This window comes from Bubalus kerabau, chromosome 7 (genome assembly GCF_029407905.1).
Source record: "Bubalus kerabau isolate K-KA32 ecotype Philippines breed swamp buffalo chromosome 7, PCC_UOA_SB_1v2, whole genome shotgun sequence".
NCBI classification, from domain to species: domain Eukaryota; kingdom Metazoa; phylum Chordata; class Mammalia; order Artiodactyla; family Bovidae; genus Bubalus; species Bubalus kerabau.
In genome coordinates, this window is record NC_073630.1 from 39,130,232 (window position 1) to 39,149,136 (window position 18,905).

The 18,905-nt window shown below is 40.0% G+C and overlaps 1 protein-coding gene across 1 annotated transcript in view; it reads left to right on the forward strand.

Annotated features, from left to right (window-relative positions):
* The first annotated feature begins 1,170 nt into the window (after nt 1-1,170).
* The window catches only part of LOC129657658 (bifunctional heparan sulfate N-deacetylase/N-sulfotransferase 3), a 189,921-nt gene continuing 172,186 nt past the window's right edge, over nt 1,171-18,905 (forward strand). Inside the window, exons 1-2 of the mRNA XM_055588036.1 lie at nt 1,171-1,277; nt 13,676-14,820. Coding sequence (XP_055444011.1) covers nt 13,798-14,820 — 1,023 coding nt within the window. The 5' untranslated portion in view covers nt 1,171-1,277; nt 13,676-13,797. The remainder of the gene's footprint in view (nt 1,278-13,675; nt 14,821-18,905) is intronic.

Below are 18,905 nucleotides of genomic sequence, written 5' to 3' on the forward strand. Positions count from 1 at the left end.
TGGTCCTCGAACGGTGCTTTCTTGTCTCTGATTGGCCAGACTTGGTCACATACTTTTCTGTAAGCCAACCCTAGCTACTAGGAGGACATAAAGCTTCCAGTGGCCACACAAGAGTCGTGGGTCACCCACTGAGTGGTTGACATCACCTGAATCAAATGGGCTGAGGGGCGCTGGCTCGATCCTCCAAAGTAAACGAGGGTACTGTTTCCAGGAGGAGAAATGCTTAGCTAGAGGCAAAACCATAAAAATCCAGTACAACGTATATCTTTAGTAGGTCCACTTGCTAAAACTTTCACATATGCTGTTGTCAGTGGATCAAGCCCCTGGAGAAGGGCATGGCAACCCACTCAGTGGATCAAAACAAAAATTAAAAAGGGAAAAAGTCGTTCAATTGAGGCTCCTGGTCAACCTACATTTTAGGACAAGTGCAACCTCACACCTTGTATCCAAAATGTCGCTCCAGTTGTTGGCCTTCATCTGTCTTCAAGATCTGGAACACAGCACGTGGCCTTTAGAAAGCCGGCAAGTCGAGGCAATTACCAGCTTACAACCTCGAAGCCGCCCGCAGCTCTGTTAGGTTCAGCGTCACTGGCGGGAGCGCGACGAGACGGGACGACGAGGGTGCGCCGCACCTTCCCCGCACCGCCTCTGGAACTCACACCCACTTCCCACACACGGCCCAACCCTTCTCCTTGGCGACCGCTATCAACCTGCCCGCAGTGGCCGTCGGAGTCGGCCGACCGGGGCGGGACACCCAGGGTCCCCAGGCCGAGGGCTGGGCAGGTAGCCGGGCGGAGCAGACACGTGCGCAAGGCGGGCGGATGCAAGCGCCTCCAGCCCCCTGGCTCCCGCCTCCTTCCCTTCCCCGGGCGGGCGGGCGCGCGCGGGCCGGGAGCCGGGAAGCGGCGTGAGGGCGGCGGCGGCGCGGCCGGGCGGGTCCCGGGGCCGCGGAGCGCGTCGGAGCGAGCGCACGAGTCCCCGGCGCGCCCGCCGCTCTAGCCCCGCGGCCGCTCCCGCCCGGCGCCGCCCGCGCTCCCGGACCCGGGCGCGCGAGGGGAGGGGCCGCCCGCGCGCCGCCCCGCCCGGCTCCCGGCACCGCGTCGCCCCCGAGCGCTGACCGGACGGCGGGGCGGCCGCGACCCGCGGAGGCCGAGGACCCGGGAAGCAGCATCCCGCGGACGCCCGCAGCCCGAGGGAATCGCCAGGGACCCGGCAGTCCTCGCCCAGACACCCGCCCCCGGAGACTTGGAACGCGGACTCCAGAGGCGGCGCGCACGGTCAGGACAAGTTTCTCGCGGTTTAAAGGGGTCCTGAGACTGCCACTCGTTTTATTTAATCGACCTTTCCTCGCCTGTTAAAAATAAGTTTATTTAGACAAAGAAAAGAAAGATAGCTTCCTAGATGACTGGAGGTTTTTAAATACAATCCCGAAAGTTTTGCATGGTGTGGTTATTTGCTTATACATATTTATTAACCTGTTAACTCTTCAGCTGGACAGAAAATTGACATTTAAAATATTTGAGAAACATTTCTAGTTCGCTGCTGCTTTCAGGCATCGTGTTATTTATCAGCTTCTTTAGCATCTGTCTTCCCCAAGTGGTACCAAAACCTGTCCCTTGGCGACCGGTCTTGCATGTGACACTCTTGCCCTCTAGTGCCTCAGCAGCTTGGTAGCAGTTTGATGGCTAATATTAATGAGATGTTACATAACAAGGGTACGGGGCCTGGACTGGTAGTATCTGCCACTTGTAAAGCCAAAAAGCCTGAGCCAGTGGTAGTGGATACTGCTGTTTTAGTTTCTTTTCTATCTATTGAAACTTTCTGAAACGTTTGCAGCTCTTTCCGTTTTAATACCAGGTAAGTGTATCTATTTATTTATACTATACTTTAATGGATAACTCATAAATGTAGGAGTAGCAACTTTGTTTACAATCGAGCTAAGAATTTCAGGATTGAACATGTGCCTGATTTTATCCTTACAGAAGAAATAGAGCATTTAATTAAAATGAGTGAAACAAAGAAATGTCTTACCCTGGCTTAATTTTAAAGCTTCTCTTTTATAAAATTAAAGTATTAAGGCAATGATCTCTTACAGTTGTTTCAGATTTCCACCAACAACTTGTAATTATTCTTCAGAAGATTTGTTAAACAGAACATATGTCTGTTGCTTGTTGGACTAGAAATTTGTAAGCAACATTGGAGATTTAAACTATAACTACCTATCTATATAGTAATGATCCTCAACAAATCTTTCTATTTGATGCAATTCATTTTATAAATATCATTTAAAATTATACAGTTAATAACATTAAATGCAACTGGTAAGAAATACCCTAAGTATTGAACACAGAAGTTTAAAATTAAAAGAAAATACATATATAGTCCATTTGATATATCTACATTTTTTTATAAAAGAACTAAGATTTTTTTAAGGGGTTTACCTAAATGATCTTCCAACTAGTTCTTCTAATATCTGGAAACTACTTAAGCCTCAAACTCATTTAAAGTTGAAATTTATCCATATTCTCTATAAACATATTGGTTATAGCAACATATGTAATCTGGAACAGTTTTAAGGAAATCACTCCTAAGTGATGTAAACAGCTACATCTTGATATTAAAATACAAATCAAATCTTAAGACACATGTGAAACTGATCTCAAATCCACTTTTTATTTTTCTTAGAAAATATGTTATAAACTATTGAACAATGCTATTCACCACAAGAGAGCAGAATGATGTGGAAGAGAAACTCCCAAACATCTGATACTCAACTAAAGGAAAAATTTTTCCTTTTTCTTCAGCCATAGATCCCTATTAATATTAAACTTGAGAAGGAGATTTCAAAAATAAATTTGAAAGACATTCTTTTGGAAAATAGTACTAAACATATCAGGAGTCTTGCCTTAACAGAAGCTTTTCTCCTTTTCTTTCTCCTGTTAACACAGACAATATCTGCCATTTCTCTGATATTTTTATTGTTTTTCTTTATGGTCTTGATGGTAAAACAGAGGTTTCTTTCTTTGTATAAGCAAATATTGATATTAAACTGGTCACATGAGTTAATTTTCTTCATAGTCTTTAGAATAAAGATTCTCATGTTAATAAGCTATTTTAGATGAAACAAAACTTTTATCTCTTTCTAGAGAGATTTGTTATAGTTCAGTGTAGTTGAGTTATAGCATACCCAGTATTCTTGCCTGGAGAACCCCATGGACAGAGGAGCCTGATGGGCTACAGTAGTTCATGGGGTCTCAAAGAGTCAGACGTGACTGAACGACTAACCCTTTCTCTTTCCTTCCCTTCGCTTTTAATACATTTCCTTGAGAAAAGTATTGTCTCTGAAGATTACAGCAAATGTTAGACTAATTTGTGCTGTGACTGAAAGATTTGTTAAAAAAAAAAAAAAAAATACAGTGGAAGAGATAACCAGGCATTTGAGGTTCTTTTTTTCTGAACAGTATATATTTTGTTGAAGAAGTTATTATGAGCTAGAATCTTTATAGTCAAAGGCTGATTTGTCAGTTAAGAATTTTAAAACAAAAGAAATTACAAAATTTTCATTTAATTCAGAGAATCTTCTATGACTTCATTGAATCCTGGTTGAGTCTCAACTGCTCTTTGGTGATTAATGGCAACTTTTAAATCTAAATAAAATCTGAGCTATAAAATACTTTGTTGTTTGTGCTACAAAAACAGGGAATTAGAATTGGTAATAAAAACACTATTCTCAGCTAAATGAATGCCTTGGGTTTCTAACTGCTCAACAGTTTAGACAGCAGAGAAAAGACAGTGGAAGTCTGCCTGTCCTGTGCTGTGACTATTGGAGACGAGCATCTACAATGAAATGCATGAACTCTGAGCAGCTGTCCAGATTAGAGGACGCTACCAGGCCACTACAGTAACGGCCTGCATTATGGTGATAACTAGTCTGAACGCTTAAAACTGTTTTATAACGGAAGATTCTCTTAGAATACCCAAAGAATTGGTTTTAGAAAACCAATTGGTTTATTTGGCTGCTTGTTTGCTTTTAATAAAAACCATATTCTCAGCTCTGGGATGTCACAGTGGGTGATTTATCCCTTCACGTTGCGTTAAACATTGCTCATCAATTTCATGTAAGTTGTATAACTAGGAAAATGTCAAGCCCTTCTGTAATTACTTTTCTGCAATTATTATATATAATAAATTATTTCACAAAAACTCCTGCAAATTACTGAGAGATGTAACTCTTCACTTGTGTATGAGAAAGTTGCTCAGTTGTGTCCGACTCTTTATGACCCCATGGGCTGTACAGTCCATGGAATTCTCCAGACCAGAATACTGGAGTGGGTAGCCTTTCCCTTCTCCAGGGGATCTTCCCAACCCAGGGATCGAACCCAGGTCTCCCATATTGCAGGCAGATTCTTTACCAGCTGAGCCACAAGGGAAGCCAAACTCTTCACCACCTGTTGTGAAAAAGTCAGGTAGGAGAGTTCTGTACTAAAACCTTTTAGCATCTCACTGATGGGTTTCCATTTTACATACATTTCCCTTTTAAATCTTCTCTGATTGCAGGGTTTGAGAATAACCTGAAGCTAGATCTGGCTTGTAGGCTGGGTTCTGCCATGAGAGCTCTAGTCTTGGACAACTCCTTTGCTAGCTCTGGGCCTCTGTCCCTCACCTGGAAAATAAGGGTCTCAGAGATCCTTTCCTGTCCTCTGTATTGCCCAACACTGTGGAAGTTATTCTGGAGGACTGGACAATGAGACATGAAAAAAATTAAAGAATAATGCAAAACTAAAGTGCTACTGTCTAGAATTTTAGTAGTAGATGTGTTATTGGAATAACAGCTAGGTTATAATAATAGCAGTTAGGACTGCCCAGGTGGTCCCGTGGTTAGGACTTCTCCATCAAGTCAGGGTGTACAGGTTCAGTCCCTGGTCATGAACCTGAGATCCCACATGCTCAGGGGCCAAAAAACAAAACCCTAAAAACAGAAGCAATACTGTGACAAATTCAATAAAGACTTTTAGAAAAATGGTGCACATCAAAAAATCTTAAATAAATAACAGCCAACATTCATAGGATGGACACCTGTACCAGGCACCATTTAAGCAGTTTATATATTAATTTTTAGCTCATGTAATCTTCACAAAGATTATGTGAGGTAGATACTGTAATTATTTCCACTTCACAGATGAGGAAATTGAGGCGCTGAGAGGTTATCTACCTGTCAAATATTGTATCCCCGGCAAGTGGTAAAGCCGGGATTCAGTTTGACTCTGATTCCAATGCACATGCCCTTAACAACTAAATTACATTTTCTCTCCATAGGCTTCAAATTTTGTGCTTGATACACCTCTTGATATAACACAGGAAACTCATGTACCACTCCAGTCATTTCTACCACCTCTCCCCTTATGTATGAAATGATCATTCATTTATTCAAGAAAAATTTACTCTGCACCTACTTTTGTGCCAGGTTTAAAGCAGTTCCCAGGACCATTACATGTGATGCCTTCCATAATGAGCTGTATTTAATTTAGGTGATTTATTTCTCCTCTCTTGGTATTCCAAGTGGGTTGAGTTTCACTTGTTCTGAAAGCTGCCCATGACAACAGAGGAGTAATTTATCTTACCTCTTCATTGATGCATCCACAGGGTAGTGAGTAAGAGAACCAGGACCTCAGACCTCCTCAGGACTCCCTATCATATTTTTTATTGCTCCTCTGTACTCTTTTTTATCCTCTCTATGCAGATTGACTGCCTCTGCCTCTCAGCTTCATGTAACCTGCCCTCAAACACAGCCAAAAACTGATCTGCAACTTTACATCTTACAGTCCAGGCAAACAGTTAACATCTTCTGTCCCCATGTCTCTGGAGAAGGATAAAGTGGCACAGGTTAGAGTCTGTGCTGAAGGCTGCACTGGCAGCAGGCATAGTGCCCCGCTGTTAGGCGTGCATTGATACATACATTCTAGCTGAATTTAAGAAGACAGAGGCAGACATGATCGCCCGTAAGTCACAGAGGCAGAAACAGCAAGCAGCACTGGGAGAGTTTTCTTCTCTTGCCTCACTGTTTGGCACACCACTGGGGGAAGTGAACAAAATGGATTCCTTCCTTCATAATTTCTAAGTACAAAGGAGGGAAAGTTGCAGTAGAAAGTCATTTTCCATCTAATGTATTAAACAAAGCTAATACCCCCATCAGTGCAGCTTTTCTCCCATCCAGCTTTAAAAAAAAAAAGAAAAGCCCAGTTCTAGAGACAAGAGTATATTCTTGGTTGTAGTCCATGCAAATCAGCAAATTACTTGCCTACCACAGCAGGGTTCAATAAATATGACACAATTTCACACATTCTTTCTCAGACAAAAGCATGGTCTTTGTCAATTTTTAATATTGCTAAAATTACTTTTAGCAAATCCATGCAGTGTATTTGAGGCCTCTGAATGCATTTTTCAATACTATAAAATATGGTTAATTTTGTGAAAGAGGAATACTGTCAAGATCTTTTAAATATCTTTCATTTATGTTAGAACCTGAAGTTCTTTAGTTATTAATACTCATTTTCCAGATGGCAATCTTTTTTTTCACATTCCTTATGCTGCCAACATGATTCTATTTCATTTAGAAATTGATTTTTACTTTGGAATGATGGTGGGAGAGAATGGAAGAAAAAAGATAGGTTACAGGGACAAGTAGGTGCTTTCCCCTGCAGATTTTACCATGTTTTACAAAGTGTAGGTTTGTATATAGTCAGTTCTTCACTATGTATGTATAATGGCCTGTGATTCCCAAAAAATAATTGCTCCCTCTGTCTTTCATTAATGGTAGATAATTAAATAATGGCTGGCTGATGTTCCCGTGGTGAAAAACAGATGTTTTCCTTTTTAAAAACAGATGAATTGCAAAAGAACTCTAACCACTCTGAATTCTGAGAACTATCAGAAGAGGAAAAAATGGGTATTCAGTCAGTAAAAGGTACATTCTGGATGTGTCTGATTTATGGCTGTGGTCAAGGTGGTCACTGCCGTTGACAGTGTTTGTATCATCACCCTGACTGTTTGAGGCCAGTGTGACTGATCGGGGTATCCATTCATGGGAGAACGTTTTACTTCATGACTGCCCTAGTTTGTGACTGCAGCTACCATTTGTAAAATTTAGTAGAGGCTCTTTTTCGCCCATTTGTCAAGTATTCAGTGGGATGTGGTCACTTCAGGCACTGTGTTGATATTAAGAGTATAGAAGTGAACAGGACAGGTGCTTCCAGCTGTTTCCAAACTGTGAAGAAATATTATCCAGAAAATCCCACGACTAATTATAACTGGAACGTGCTGCAGAGCACAAGTAGATAGTGATGTGAGAGTGTATTCCAGGGACCTGGCAGATCAGGGAAGCAGGGAAGTTTCTGCAAGGCTGGGACATACACGCATAGAGCCACAGGATTTGGAGAATGAAGTAAAATGAGAAGAGCGGAACAAACTTCCAGACAAAGAAAACAGCATGTGAGAGCATCCTAGGGTCAGAAAAGAGTTTCAGGCCCAGCTCCTGCCCGAGCGTAAGAGTAATCCATAGGATCAGGCCTGAATCAGGCCTGAGATGTCAGAGGCAGAAGGGAGCATGCCTCCGGTCTTGTGGGATATGTACAGGAATTTGAGTTTTCATCAGCAAGTGAGATGGGTGGCCATCACTGGATTTTTAGCTGGGAAGGAGATCAGAGTTCTACTTTTTTTTTTTTTTTTTTTTTAATTTTATTTTATTTTTAAACTTTACATAATTGTATTAGTTTCGCCAAATATCAAAATGAATCCGCCACAGGTATACATGTGTTCCCCATCCTGAACCCTCCTCCCTCCTCCCTCCCCATTCCATCCCTCTGGGTCGTCCCAGTGCACCAGCCCCAAGCATCCAGTATCGTGCATCGAACCTGCTGGATTGAGAAAAGTAGAGAGGGAGCTGAGAGGGTTTCTGGTAGGGCTAGTTGTTGAGGTGGTTCAAGTGAGAGGCACTCTGCCGGGAAAGACAGAAGGACGTTGCGTCTGAGAGTTTTGGAAACTGAAAATAAGAGCACTTGGGTCTATTTCGATAGGCAGGAGTGCGGGAAAAGAAGGTGTTGAGAGGAGCCACCAGATGGCTGCAGGAAGATGGAGACAGGTTTAGAGGGTGGGTCGCAAGTTTGGTTACGGACAGGTTGGGCTTGCTTGTGACAGTTCCAGTGGAGCCAAGGAGTGGCTGGTCTGTCGTTAGAAAGGGCATGGTTACTGGAAGTTGTTATTATACCAAGTCAGTAGTTCAATTTGAAATGCTGGAGCTCAGAGGAAAGAGGTTTCAATTCCAAATAAACACTTGCAATTTGGGGGAGCATTGTTGGTAATGAAAGCCAGGGGGTGTGTGAGCTCATCTGGGAGAAGGGGGAGGAATTAGAAGCCCAAGGGTGGATACAGTGCTGATTATGTCTCTTTGGGGGCTTCTTCCTCTGCTCTGAGACCCATCTGACTTTAGATTCCTGCATCAAAAGTGGACTTTCTGTACCTCCCACCGCGCTATCCTAACATGTTTGTAGCTATCCTTTTATGAACTCTTAGTACATTTTTATTGGTCATCTTCAGGATATTTCTCTCATTTATTATGTTATTTATATCATCATCATCACCACCACAGGTAACATTTAGGATATTCATTCTCTGTGCCAGATAATTTTCTAAGAGACTTTTACACTTTTATTTCATAATCCTCATCAGAACCATCACAATATTGTAATCATCCTCCAATTAAAATAATTTTAAAAAAGAATAAAATGACTAATTAGTGCATGTAAAAAAAAAAACCCTGTTAAGTAGGTACCGCAAGTATCTCACTTTTAGTGAGGAAACTGCAGCATCTAAAGGGAAGAGCTGCCTGATATCCATTTACCTATATGTTCCTAGCATGAAAGGGACGTGTTTGCAGTTGCCTTCCTGGGTGGATGATATCTTGAATGTGGGCTGTCAGGTTCTAAATCGGTTCAGCTACTGCAGGCTGTTGTACCTTGCGCAGGCTGCTTAGCCTTTAAAGGGCCTCAGACTGTGTTGCTCATAGTAAGTGTTCATTAATGTTAGCTGAGCTGCTGTTGCTGGCATCCTCCCTGCCCACAGATGGGATTTGCTTCAGTGTGCCCTATAGGGTATCCTAATGAGGTGGTGATGCTTATAACCAGCCCAACCTTGTAACTTCCTGTATCTGCTGTGACTGTTCCAAAACTTTGCCTGCCTAAATGGCTTGTTGATATTCTCGGTTTCATATACAGTTTCTTGGTCATTCAGCATATTCCATATCATGGTCAGATAGGTAGCCAAGTTCAACCATAGCTGTCAGCTCTGTGCTTTAAGTCAGTGGTGTCCATGGAAACTCTCTTGACCCACAAGCTCATGTGCCTGTTCTTCAGTCATTTAGAGAGCCCTTCAGACCATGCAGAGTCTGTACTTTCTAATATATTTTTGTGAGAGCACTTCAGGAAGACAGTCGTCACTATACTGAAGCGTTTGCCTTGTTGATCTTCCTGACCTTTCAAAATGTTTTTATGCCATGTCTTGTTTAAAAGATCACTGGGAATAACATGAAACCTACCCTTGGAAATTTCAGTCTGAAAAAGCAGTGAGACCTTAAACAAATCATGTTGCTTGCTAATAATAGTAAGCCTTTGGTAGAGGCCTTAAAGGAAAAGTGATTATAATTAGAGTATATAATCTGGGGACCTGGCCTAAAGGGGAGAGGAGTGGACTTGGTCGGAAAGAGTTTCCTGAAGAACTGAATTTGTGCACCATATCGAGATTTGCCCGCAACCCACCAATTTTGACCCTAGTCAATTTCCTCGACATTCTTGTTTGTTAGCATCCAACTATTTTGTAGAAGACTGTGATTTTGCTATCACCTCACGCATCATTTGGTCACCTGCTTGAACCCTAAGTATCCAGCAGTAGCTCACGCCAATTTCCACTCTGTGCCATGGTGCTTTCATTACCGGCACTGTCATTCCCCTAGTCCCCAATCCTGCCTAACCCGCCCCCACCAGTAATCATGTCCTTTTCTCTTTTCCTCACGGGCCCCTCTTTGTTGTCATCCTCTCTGATAACCACCTTTGTCTGGACGCAGACCACTCCTCCCTGGCTTGTGCAGCAGCGTCTTTGCTGGGACTGTCCTGATTCCACCTACTTCTTCACTCCGTGCAATGCAGCACATACTCTCTCTGTTCGTATTATTGTTCTTTGTCCATTCTGGGTGTCACTGCTACACTAATCATCTGTAAACCCTATTTTTATTGTCTCTCTTCTGTCCAGATACATCCAGTGCTGTTTCCCAGTTGATGCTTTTGTGTTCACAGTCACTTTAATTTGCAGCACTTTTTCAGTGAAACATTATTTCCATTTTCGGTCCAATACATAGTGCGTTATGATTAGTTTAGACTGATCCTCAGATAAATGCACTGTAATCATTGCATTTCATCCTTGCCAGGTTTCTATGTCGGGCATGTACACCACATCCTTATACCCAGATCCTGCCTATCATGCTAGGCCCCCCTCAAGCAGCATGTCTCTTAGAAAGTACCACTGACTCTCCTAAGTTCATCCTTCTCTCTTGCTCTTTCTTCTGAAACTTGTAGTAGACGTTGTCTGTACAGCACAAATCCCTACTCATTATGTGCAACACAGAGTTGGCTGTTGTTTCACACGTTTTTCAGTATTTTATACCTGCTAATGGAGGAGGCAGCTTTGATAGATTTCTCATAACTACCCTACACAATGAGAGCAAATACACCTCACCACCCTGTCTCATCACAGGTAAGAATTTTATGAATTACATGCCTTTCACTTCTGACAATAGGAACAAACTATGAGACACTGCTATCTGAACTGCAAAAAGTGAGAACAGGTTTTGTATCCACTCAGAAGCACTTCACAGCTAGAACTAAAACAGGGGCCTAGAGAGATGTGAGATTTTATATCCTGCTATTGTACCACAGACTATTATATTATTCATAAACATGTACCTAACTTTAAAAGTGCAATTACTTTTCAAAATGAAATAGCTACAGTTACAATGAAAACTCTCAGTTGTCCTGGTAATTTTGATTTGCTTGTATTACATCTAAACCTGTGAGGAAATGTTTAAAAGAGTAGGATTTCTTTTGGAACACGTCAGATCCCTTAATGGCGTTCTCTTGGCCAAGGGTGGTGTCCCATAGACCTTCGGTGACATATGAAGTTCAGCACCTCCTTTCTTTGCAGCTGTCCCTCAAACTCATCCATGCCCATGTTCTGTCTGCTCTGTGATCACTAAACAGTTTGTACTTGGACGGTGAGAAATGAGCCTGCACTGGCTTGCCAGAGTTGCTCTCACACTGCCTTGTGATATCGTCTAGATTCTTGATTAATTCATTTTATTTCCCAAATCAGGAAAATTTTAATGGTTCCCTACAAGGCTTTCTTGACAATAAACTTCTATGTTATCTAATCTCTATGATCTGAGTTACCCGTATTTATACGATTTACTTTTTAGGTCTTCCTTACTCTTTCCTTCAACTCTTCAGTGTCCCTTGCCCAATACTGTACTCATTCCTCGTCTGTAAAATCCCTTCTGTCTCAAATGCCTATTCATTTACCCTCATCCCTCAAGCCTCTGCCCAAATCCAACCCCTCCCCACACTGCAGACACCCCCACTTGCCATGGTGTCTTTTTTCCTCTCATCCTGTGACAGACATTTGTCTCTAATCAACAATCCACACATTGTTATTTGCATTCAAGTTACTGTCTCTACCTTATAATTTGGGACCCTTTAAAGAAATTCATTCTGCTGATGACTTATATTTGAAATAAAAAGAGAGTTATCTCATAATTACTTGAATTAATGATATAGTTTCCCTAAATATTTGAATGAATAAAGTACGATATGTAATTTATAGGATAAGTAAGATATTTATCCTATAAGTATTCTGCAATTACAGAATATTATATTAGTCATAAAGATAAACATATTACTCAGAATATTCATCATAGATTATTTCACAGGTGAATATCACAGAATTTTAGAGCCAGAATGTTCTTTCTTTTCCCAAACTTTTTTATTTTTAATTGAAGTAAAATTACTTCACAATATTGTGTTGGCCTCTGCCATACATCCACATGAATCAACCATAGGCACCCCTCTTTCACTTCTCTCTCACCTCCCAGCCCTTCCCAGCCCTCTCGGTTCTTATAGAGCTCCAGTTTGCTTTCCCTGAGTCACACAGCAAATTCCCATTATCTATTTTACACATGGTAGTGTATATGCTTCCATGTTGCTCTCTCCATTCATTCCAACCTACCCTTCTTCCCCCTCCACCTGTGTCCATAAGTCTGTTTTCTATGTCTGCATATCCATGTTGCCCTGTAAATAGGTTCATCAGTACCATCTTTCTAGATTCCATATATATGTGTTACAATATACGATATTTGGTTTTTTTCTTTCTGACTTACTTCATCTGTATAATAGAGAGCCAGAATGTTCTTGGTGATCATTTATTCTAACCTTATCATTTTCCTGAGAAGGTACCAGGGCCAAAGTGACAATTAATACTAGACAGAAGTGTAATAAACCCTAATCTTATGAAGAAAGTCAACTGCGGTATTCTCCATTACTGCTTTCAGCTATTGTACAGCTAGCTTTCATCCTGTCTTATGGGCAATAATAAGATCTTTCTTAATATATTTTATATTCCATGATATTTCCTTGAAAATTGCCAGGACCATAAGACCTAATAAACTTCTGCTCTAAAAAGCACCCATTTTTCTTTCTTGTTATTTTTCAGAAGTTACTGAATTTTTCAAAGGTTACTAAGTCTTTAAAAAGAATTGAAATTATAACAAAGTATTTCATGAAGTTGCAGTTGTTTTCATTATGTTTTTAAAAAACATTTTATAGTACTCTTTATATATTACTGAGATTTTCTAAAAAGTAGAAACTAGTGTCTTTATTTGGAGAATGGCACCCCACTCCAGTACTCTTGCCTGGAAAATCCCATGGCCGGAGAAGCCTGGTGGGCTGCAGTCCATGGGGTCGCCAAGAGTCGGACACGACTGAGCAACTTCACTTTCAGTTTTCCCTTTCATGGATTGGAGAAGGAAATGGCACCCCACTCCAGTGTTCTTGCCTGGAGAATCCCAGGGACGGGGGAGCCTGGCGGGCTGCCGTCTATGGGGTCTCACAGAGTCAGACATGACTGAAGCAACTTAGCAGCAGCAGCAGCAGTGTCTTAATTGTAGGATTTAATGAAATACATCCAAACTTTTATGAATTTTCAATATATGTAATTAACCACCTGTATTGCATGTTGTGACAGTGTATCACAAAGGTGACATCTCTGTGGCATTCGGTTTATATAATCTATACAATTTGATCCAAAGTTCAAGGAATAAAAGGAAACTCCTTGTTAGTCCAGTGCCTTTTGTATACTAGGGGTAGAGACCTCTGTTCAGTGGAGCTCTTCCCTCTTTCCATTCCTCCCTTGATCTCATTCAGATTTGGGAGAAGAAAAGATACGTTTTATTAATTAGCAGACACCAATTCATCTGCCTAACAGGTTGCCACTTGTGCCAGTCACCAGGATAAAAACTTGCTCATTTTAATGCTGCAGATTGAATGTTTAATATTCTGTTGTATCTTATTCTGCTTTTCAGACTATATTTTCTGTGAGTCCTGATAAACTGACACAAATGTGCTGCAATGGTGACATAAACTATTGACTGAAACTGGAAAAGTATCTGAAACATCATCTTTTCTTTTCTTCTTTCACTTTTTTATGGTGCTTCTGTTGGAACAGTCTGAGGGAAGTATATGCAACATGAGTTTTATCATGAAGCTGCACAGACACTTTCAAAGGACAGTGATTCTGCTTGCCACATTCTGTATGGTGAGCATTATTATTTCTGCTTACTATCTGTACAATGGCTACAAACAGGAAAATGAACTGTCTGAGATGGCTTTAGAAGTGGATTGTGGGGACTTGCAGCACCTACCATACCGGCTGATGGAAGTGAAGCCAGCGAAGCTCTCTGATGCCTCGAGGACAGACACCACGGTCCTGGTGTTTGTGGAGAGCCAGTACTCATCGCTTGGTCAAGACATCATTATGATTCTAGAATCCAGTAGATTCCAGTATCACATTGAAATTGCTCCTGGCAAAGGGGATCTTCCAGCACTTACGGAAAAATCTAGAGGCAAATATATTCTCATTGTTTATGAGAACATTTTAAAGTATATAAATATGGATGCTTGGAATCGAAGTCTTTTAGATAAATACTGTGTTGAATATGGCGTGGGTGTCATTGGCTTCCACAGAACTAGTGAGAAGAGCCTACAGAGCTTTCAGTTGAAAGGCTTCCCTTTTTCTGTATATGGAAACCTTGCAGTCAAAGATTGCTGTATTAATCCTCATTCTCCATTGCTTCACGTGACCAAATCTTCTAAGCTTGAAAAAGGTTCTTTACCTGGAACTGACTGGACTGTTTTCCAGATTAATCACTCAGCCTACCAACCGGTAATATTTGCCAAAGTAAAGACCCCAGAAAACCTGTCTCCTCCCATCTCTAAAGGTGCTTTTTACGCCACTGTCATACATGACCTGGGGCTCCATGATGGGATTCAAAGAGTTCTCTTTGGCAACAATTTGAACTTTTGGTTGCACAAGCTTATCTTCATAGATGCTGTTTCCTTCTTGTCGGGGAAGAGGCTCGCTTTGTCCTTGGACAGGTACATCCTCGTGGATATTGATGATATTTTTGTGGGAAAGGAAGGAACAAGAATGAACACCAATGATGTTAAGGTAAGGCTCTTTATCTCAAAGTATGGTTCATCTCTCAGTAGGTTTGTCTAGGGGTAAGGGATTTCCTGGGACAGAGGATTTTTATTTTATTGGGAAATTCTTAGGCAAACTGGGATGAGTTGTCTACCATCAGCTTTTTTTGAGATATGGGAATATATCTCAGCCCTAGAACAGCTAAGTAGATAATCTATTTTTCTCTGAATCAATAAAAAAAATGAAGCGTGTACTAAAGGATTGAGTGTGGCAGAGTCCTGAAATGCATTTCTGTGTGTATTCAAAGCTACAGGATAGAAACCACTTTGTTTAATTACTTTCCAGAAACTGTCTACTTCTGCAAACAATTATGAATCTGAGACGTTAGTCCATTTACATATGAAATCATGGTGAATTTGTTTTAATGAAAATAAATATTCCCACAAATTTTCAAGAATTAAAGATCTCATAAGTAGCAAGTTCAGATGTTTTGGGAAGTTAAATGTACATCTAATTTTCTCTTATTATGTTTTTTGAAACTCTGAAAATCAGCACTACTAAATGTGGAGAGTTATGAATACACAAGCATACTTATTCACATATATGCATAAGGATTTACATTAATTGTCAAAATTCATTGAACTTCTGGTTCATACATGAAATCTATCATGCTACATTTATATTGGATTAGATTTCTCATTATGTAAACTGCTGCCCTTAGATAGAAAATGATTATTTGAAGATAGTTGATTATCATTGTGAAGTATTTATTACATAATGTGACTGGCTGTTTAATATTAATGGAATTTAAAATTAAAATGATCTACATTCATCTTAGTTTCACATTCAAAATGCCATTGGATTCTATCTCTGTTATACTACATATTGATTTCACATAAAAATGAAAGGAGAAATTTGATACATAATTTTTTATTCTATACAGTTTTGACCTTTTGGTAAAATACAGAGTACTGAATCAGATGGAAAAGTCTTGAAACTGCGCTCTTTTCTCCAGACACTGAGCATCTGGCAAATAATAGTAATGTTCATCACACTACTTAAATGAGCTAAGGATACCAGAAGGACTATTAAATGTTACCATAGGACTGTGAAGACTGAAAAGAAAAAAAACTTTCATATTCTTGGTAATATTTTAGACTCTTCCTTTTAAGTCAGTATAAATTAATTAATTAAAAATTTGTGCTCAAGTTTTCATTAGTCTTTTGAAATAGTCTTTGAAAGTGTAGCTAAATTAAAACTGAGCTGGTAGTTTAAACATTTATTATGTCCTTGAAAATTATAAACAATATGTAATTATTTCTAATTTTTCCATTCTAAAATATTATGATAAAAATGTTTTAAGGCTTTGTATCTGAAATATGTCTTTAAAACTGCCAAAATATGTTCTTATGTCATTTAAAAATAAGTTAGATAAATCTCCAAATTTTTATGAAACTCTAGTATATTCTCTAAAATTATACAAAATACAAAATGCCCTTGGTGCTCTTAAGGTTAAGCCATTTTTAAGTGGTATAAAAAACTAAAACTTTACTGAATAAATTCAGTAAGAATTTAACATTGTAAAGTATTTTATGAATTGCTCACAGTTAGATAGGAATATACTTTCTAACCAACCTAAAGGCTTAAAAGAAAGTATGTTTTGAATTCTTTGATTTTGAACTACTTCTAAGTTGTATCTGTGATTGTGTCTCAAAACATTGATCTAAACATAGTCATTCACCCATTCATTCATTTGTTCACTGATTCATTATGTAACTAGTTTTAAGCATGTCCTACATGTGAAATATTTTTGGTGATATGTAGATAGAGTGAAAGCCACTCAGTCGTGTCTGACTCCTTGCGACCTCATGTACTATACAGTCCATGGAATTCTCCAGACCAGAATATGGAGTGGGTAGCCTTTCCCTTCTCCAGGGAATCTTCCCAACCCAGGGATGGAACTGAGGTCTCCTGCATTGCAGGCAGATTCTTTACAAACTAAGCCACCAGGAAAGCCCAAGAATACTGGAATGGGTAGTCTATCCCTTCTCCATCGAATCTTCCCAATTCAGGAATAAAACCAGGGTCTGCTGCATTGCAGGTGGATTCTTTACCAACTGAGCTATCAGGGAAGCCCAATATAAAAGTGAAAGTGAAATAGAATAATAGAATGCTTAACCTGCCTGTGTCCATTTCCTCATCTGTACAATGGGGCAAATTATAGTACCTACCTCACAGGGTTGTTATGAGGATTAAATGAGTTACTTTTGTGAGCACTTGGAGCACACTGTAAGCACTGCACCAGTGTTTGTGAAATACAGACGTGTTTGTGGAGTGAATAATCTACCCAGAGTAAGCCTCAAAGAAAGGACCTTAATGAGCAAGTCCAGCCAGCTAACCCAAGGCCATGGCCTGTAAATAACTCTTACACGCATTGCTTCCCTGTGGCCCTGTGCCTGCTGGGGTCCAGTGCAACCTTCTTACCTTTCTTTAATCAACGTCACTGTGTACACACCTTCATGTTCCCACAGCCCAGCCATTCCTCTAAACCTCAAATAGAAAGACTGAGCTTTTACTGTTTCTTTTTCTGTCCTGTTTAGACGTCCATCCTAAGGCCCCGTGATGTTACATCTTACTTAGAACCTCCCTTCGCTTTATTGGAATGCTTCATCATCCCAAGAATTAGCTTCACTTTAAGGCTTTATTCATGAGAAATGTTTTATTTTTGTTAATGTGAACAAGAGACTGCCTTAAAAATGTTTTTTAAAAAATCATTGTTATTGGACCCTATTCGGCAGCATCTATCTTGTAGATAATTTCCCAGGTATAGAAGTACAAGTCACTAAGTCAGGCCTGACTCTTTTGACCCCATGGACTGTAGCCCACGGGGCTCTTCTGTCCATGGAATTCTCCAGGCAAGAATACTGGAATGGTTGCCATTTCCTTCTCCTGGTGAGAAAGAAGTAAGTAAGTAGTAGTAAGGAAGTAGTAGGAAGTAAGTAAGAAGTAGTAAGACATAAAACTAATGCTTTGGAAAGATAAAATCAAGGAGCAGCAAAAATGTTTAGAAAAAAGGAGACCAGGTGGGAGAATGCAGCAAATCAGAAATATAATGTTTGCTTCTTATAGCTGCCATTCAAATAATTAATACTTGAGGAATTTTCTAAGGTGATAAAACCAAAGAAAAGCATGTGGAAAAACAAACTGGTTACCAAATAAGCTTTCTAGTTCTTATTTGTCAGTGAAATCCCATTTAGTGTATATTGTTAATATTTTCAGTCCTCAGTTCTCAGACAATGCTTAGGGTGCTACAAGTCTTAAGAGGTGATACTGAGGGAAGTGTGAGGCCCCCTCTGAAACCCTTCTAATGAACTAGAACAGCTTCACTTTCTGTTTTATATACTGGGGTCCCATGTTAACATTTCACTTAAGAAAAACACCTATGCTTTCAAAAAAAAAGATGAAATAATACCATTTTGATAAACTATAAAGAGTTAGATTAATACTGAAATGAAATGTCAGGGAAATTTAACTTGTGAAACTATATATTTTACTATAATTGTAAATGTTAATCTTTGAAAACCCATGTTGTAATGTTGATTTTTGCAGTTTTTATGTACATATGTAGGTTTATTAAAATTTCAGTTACCTGTTAAAAAAAAAAAAAGAATAATAGAATCATACACCTTGCTATTATCCCATTAGAAGACAGGGTAGAGAGAGTACAGTTAGAGAAGTTCAGAAAGAACACAGTTGAAAAAAGTGCTGAGCATCTTCTTGCTTAGCACTTGGTATCGCCGCGTATGACATGCCAGCCATGGAGTCAGGCACTGGGGACACAAAGACTAATAAAGTGGGGCTCCCCCTTAATCAGTACACCGCTGTCTTGTTAGGGATGGGGTGGGAGTGATAAATACATAGGTAGCTTGCAATTTGGTGAGCACAATAGTAAAGGTGCCTGTGTGGTTTTTTGTAAGTAATGTCATGTGAAACACCCATACTGTGTGCTGTATACCAGAGCTATTAAGTCCTACTAAGCAGGACAGATTGAGAAGGCAAATCCATAGTCATAGGATGATTTGAGAGGCTGTAGTGACAACATTCTTGGAGAA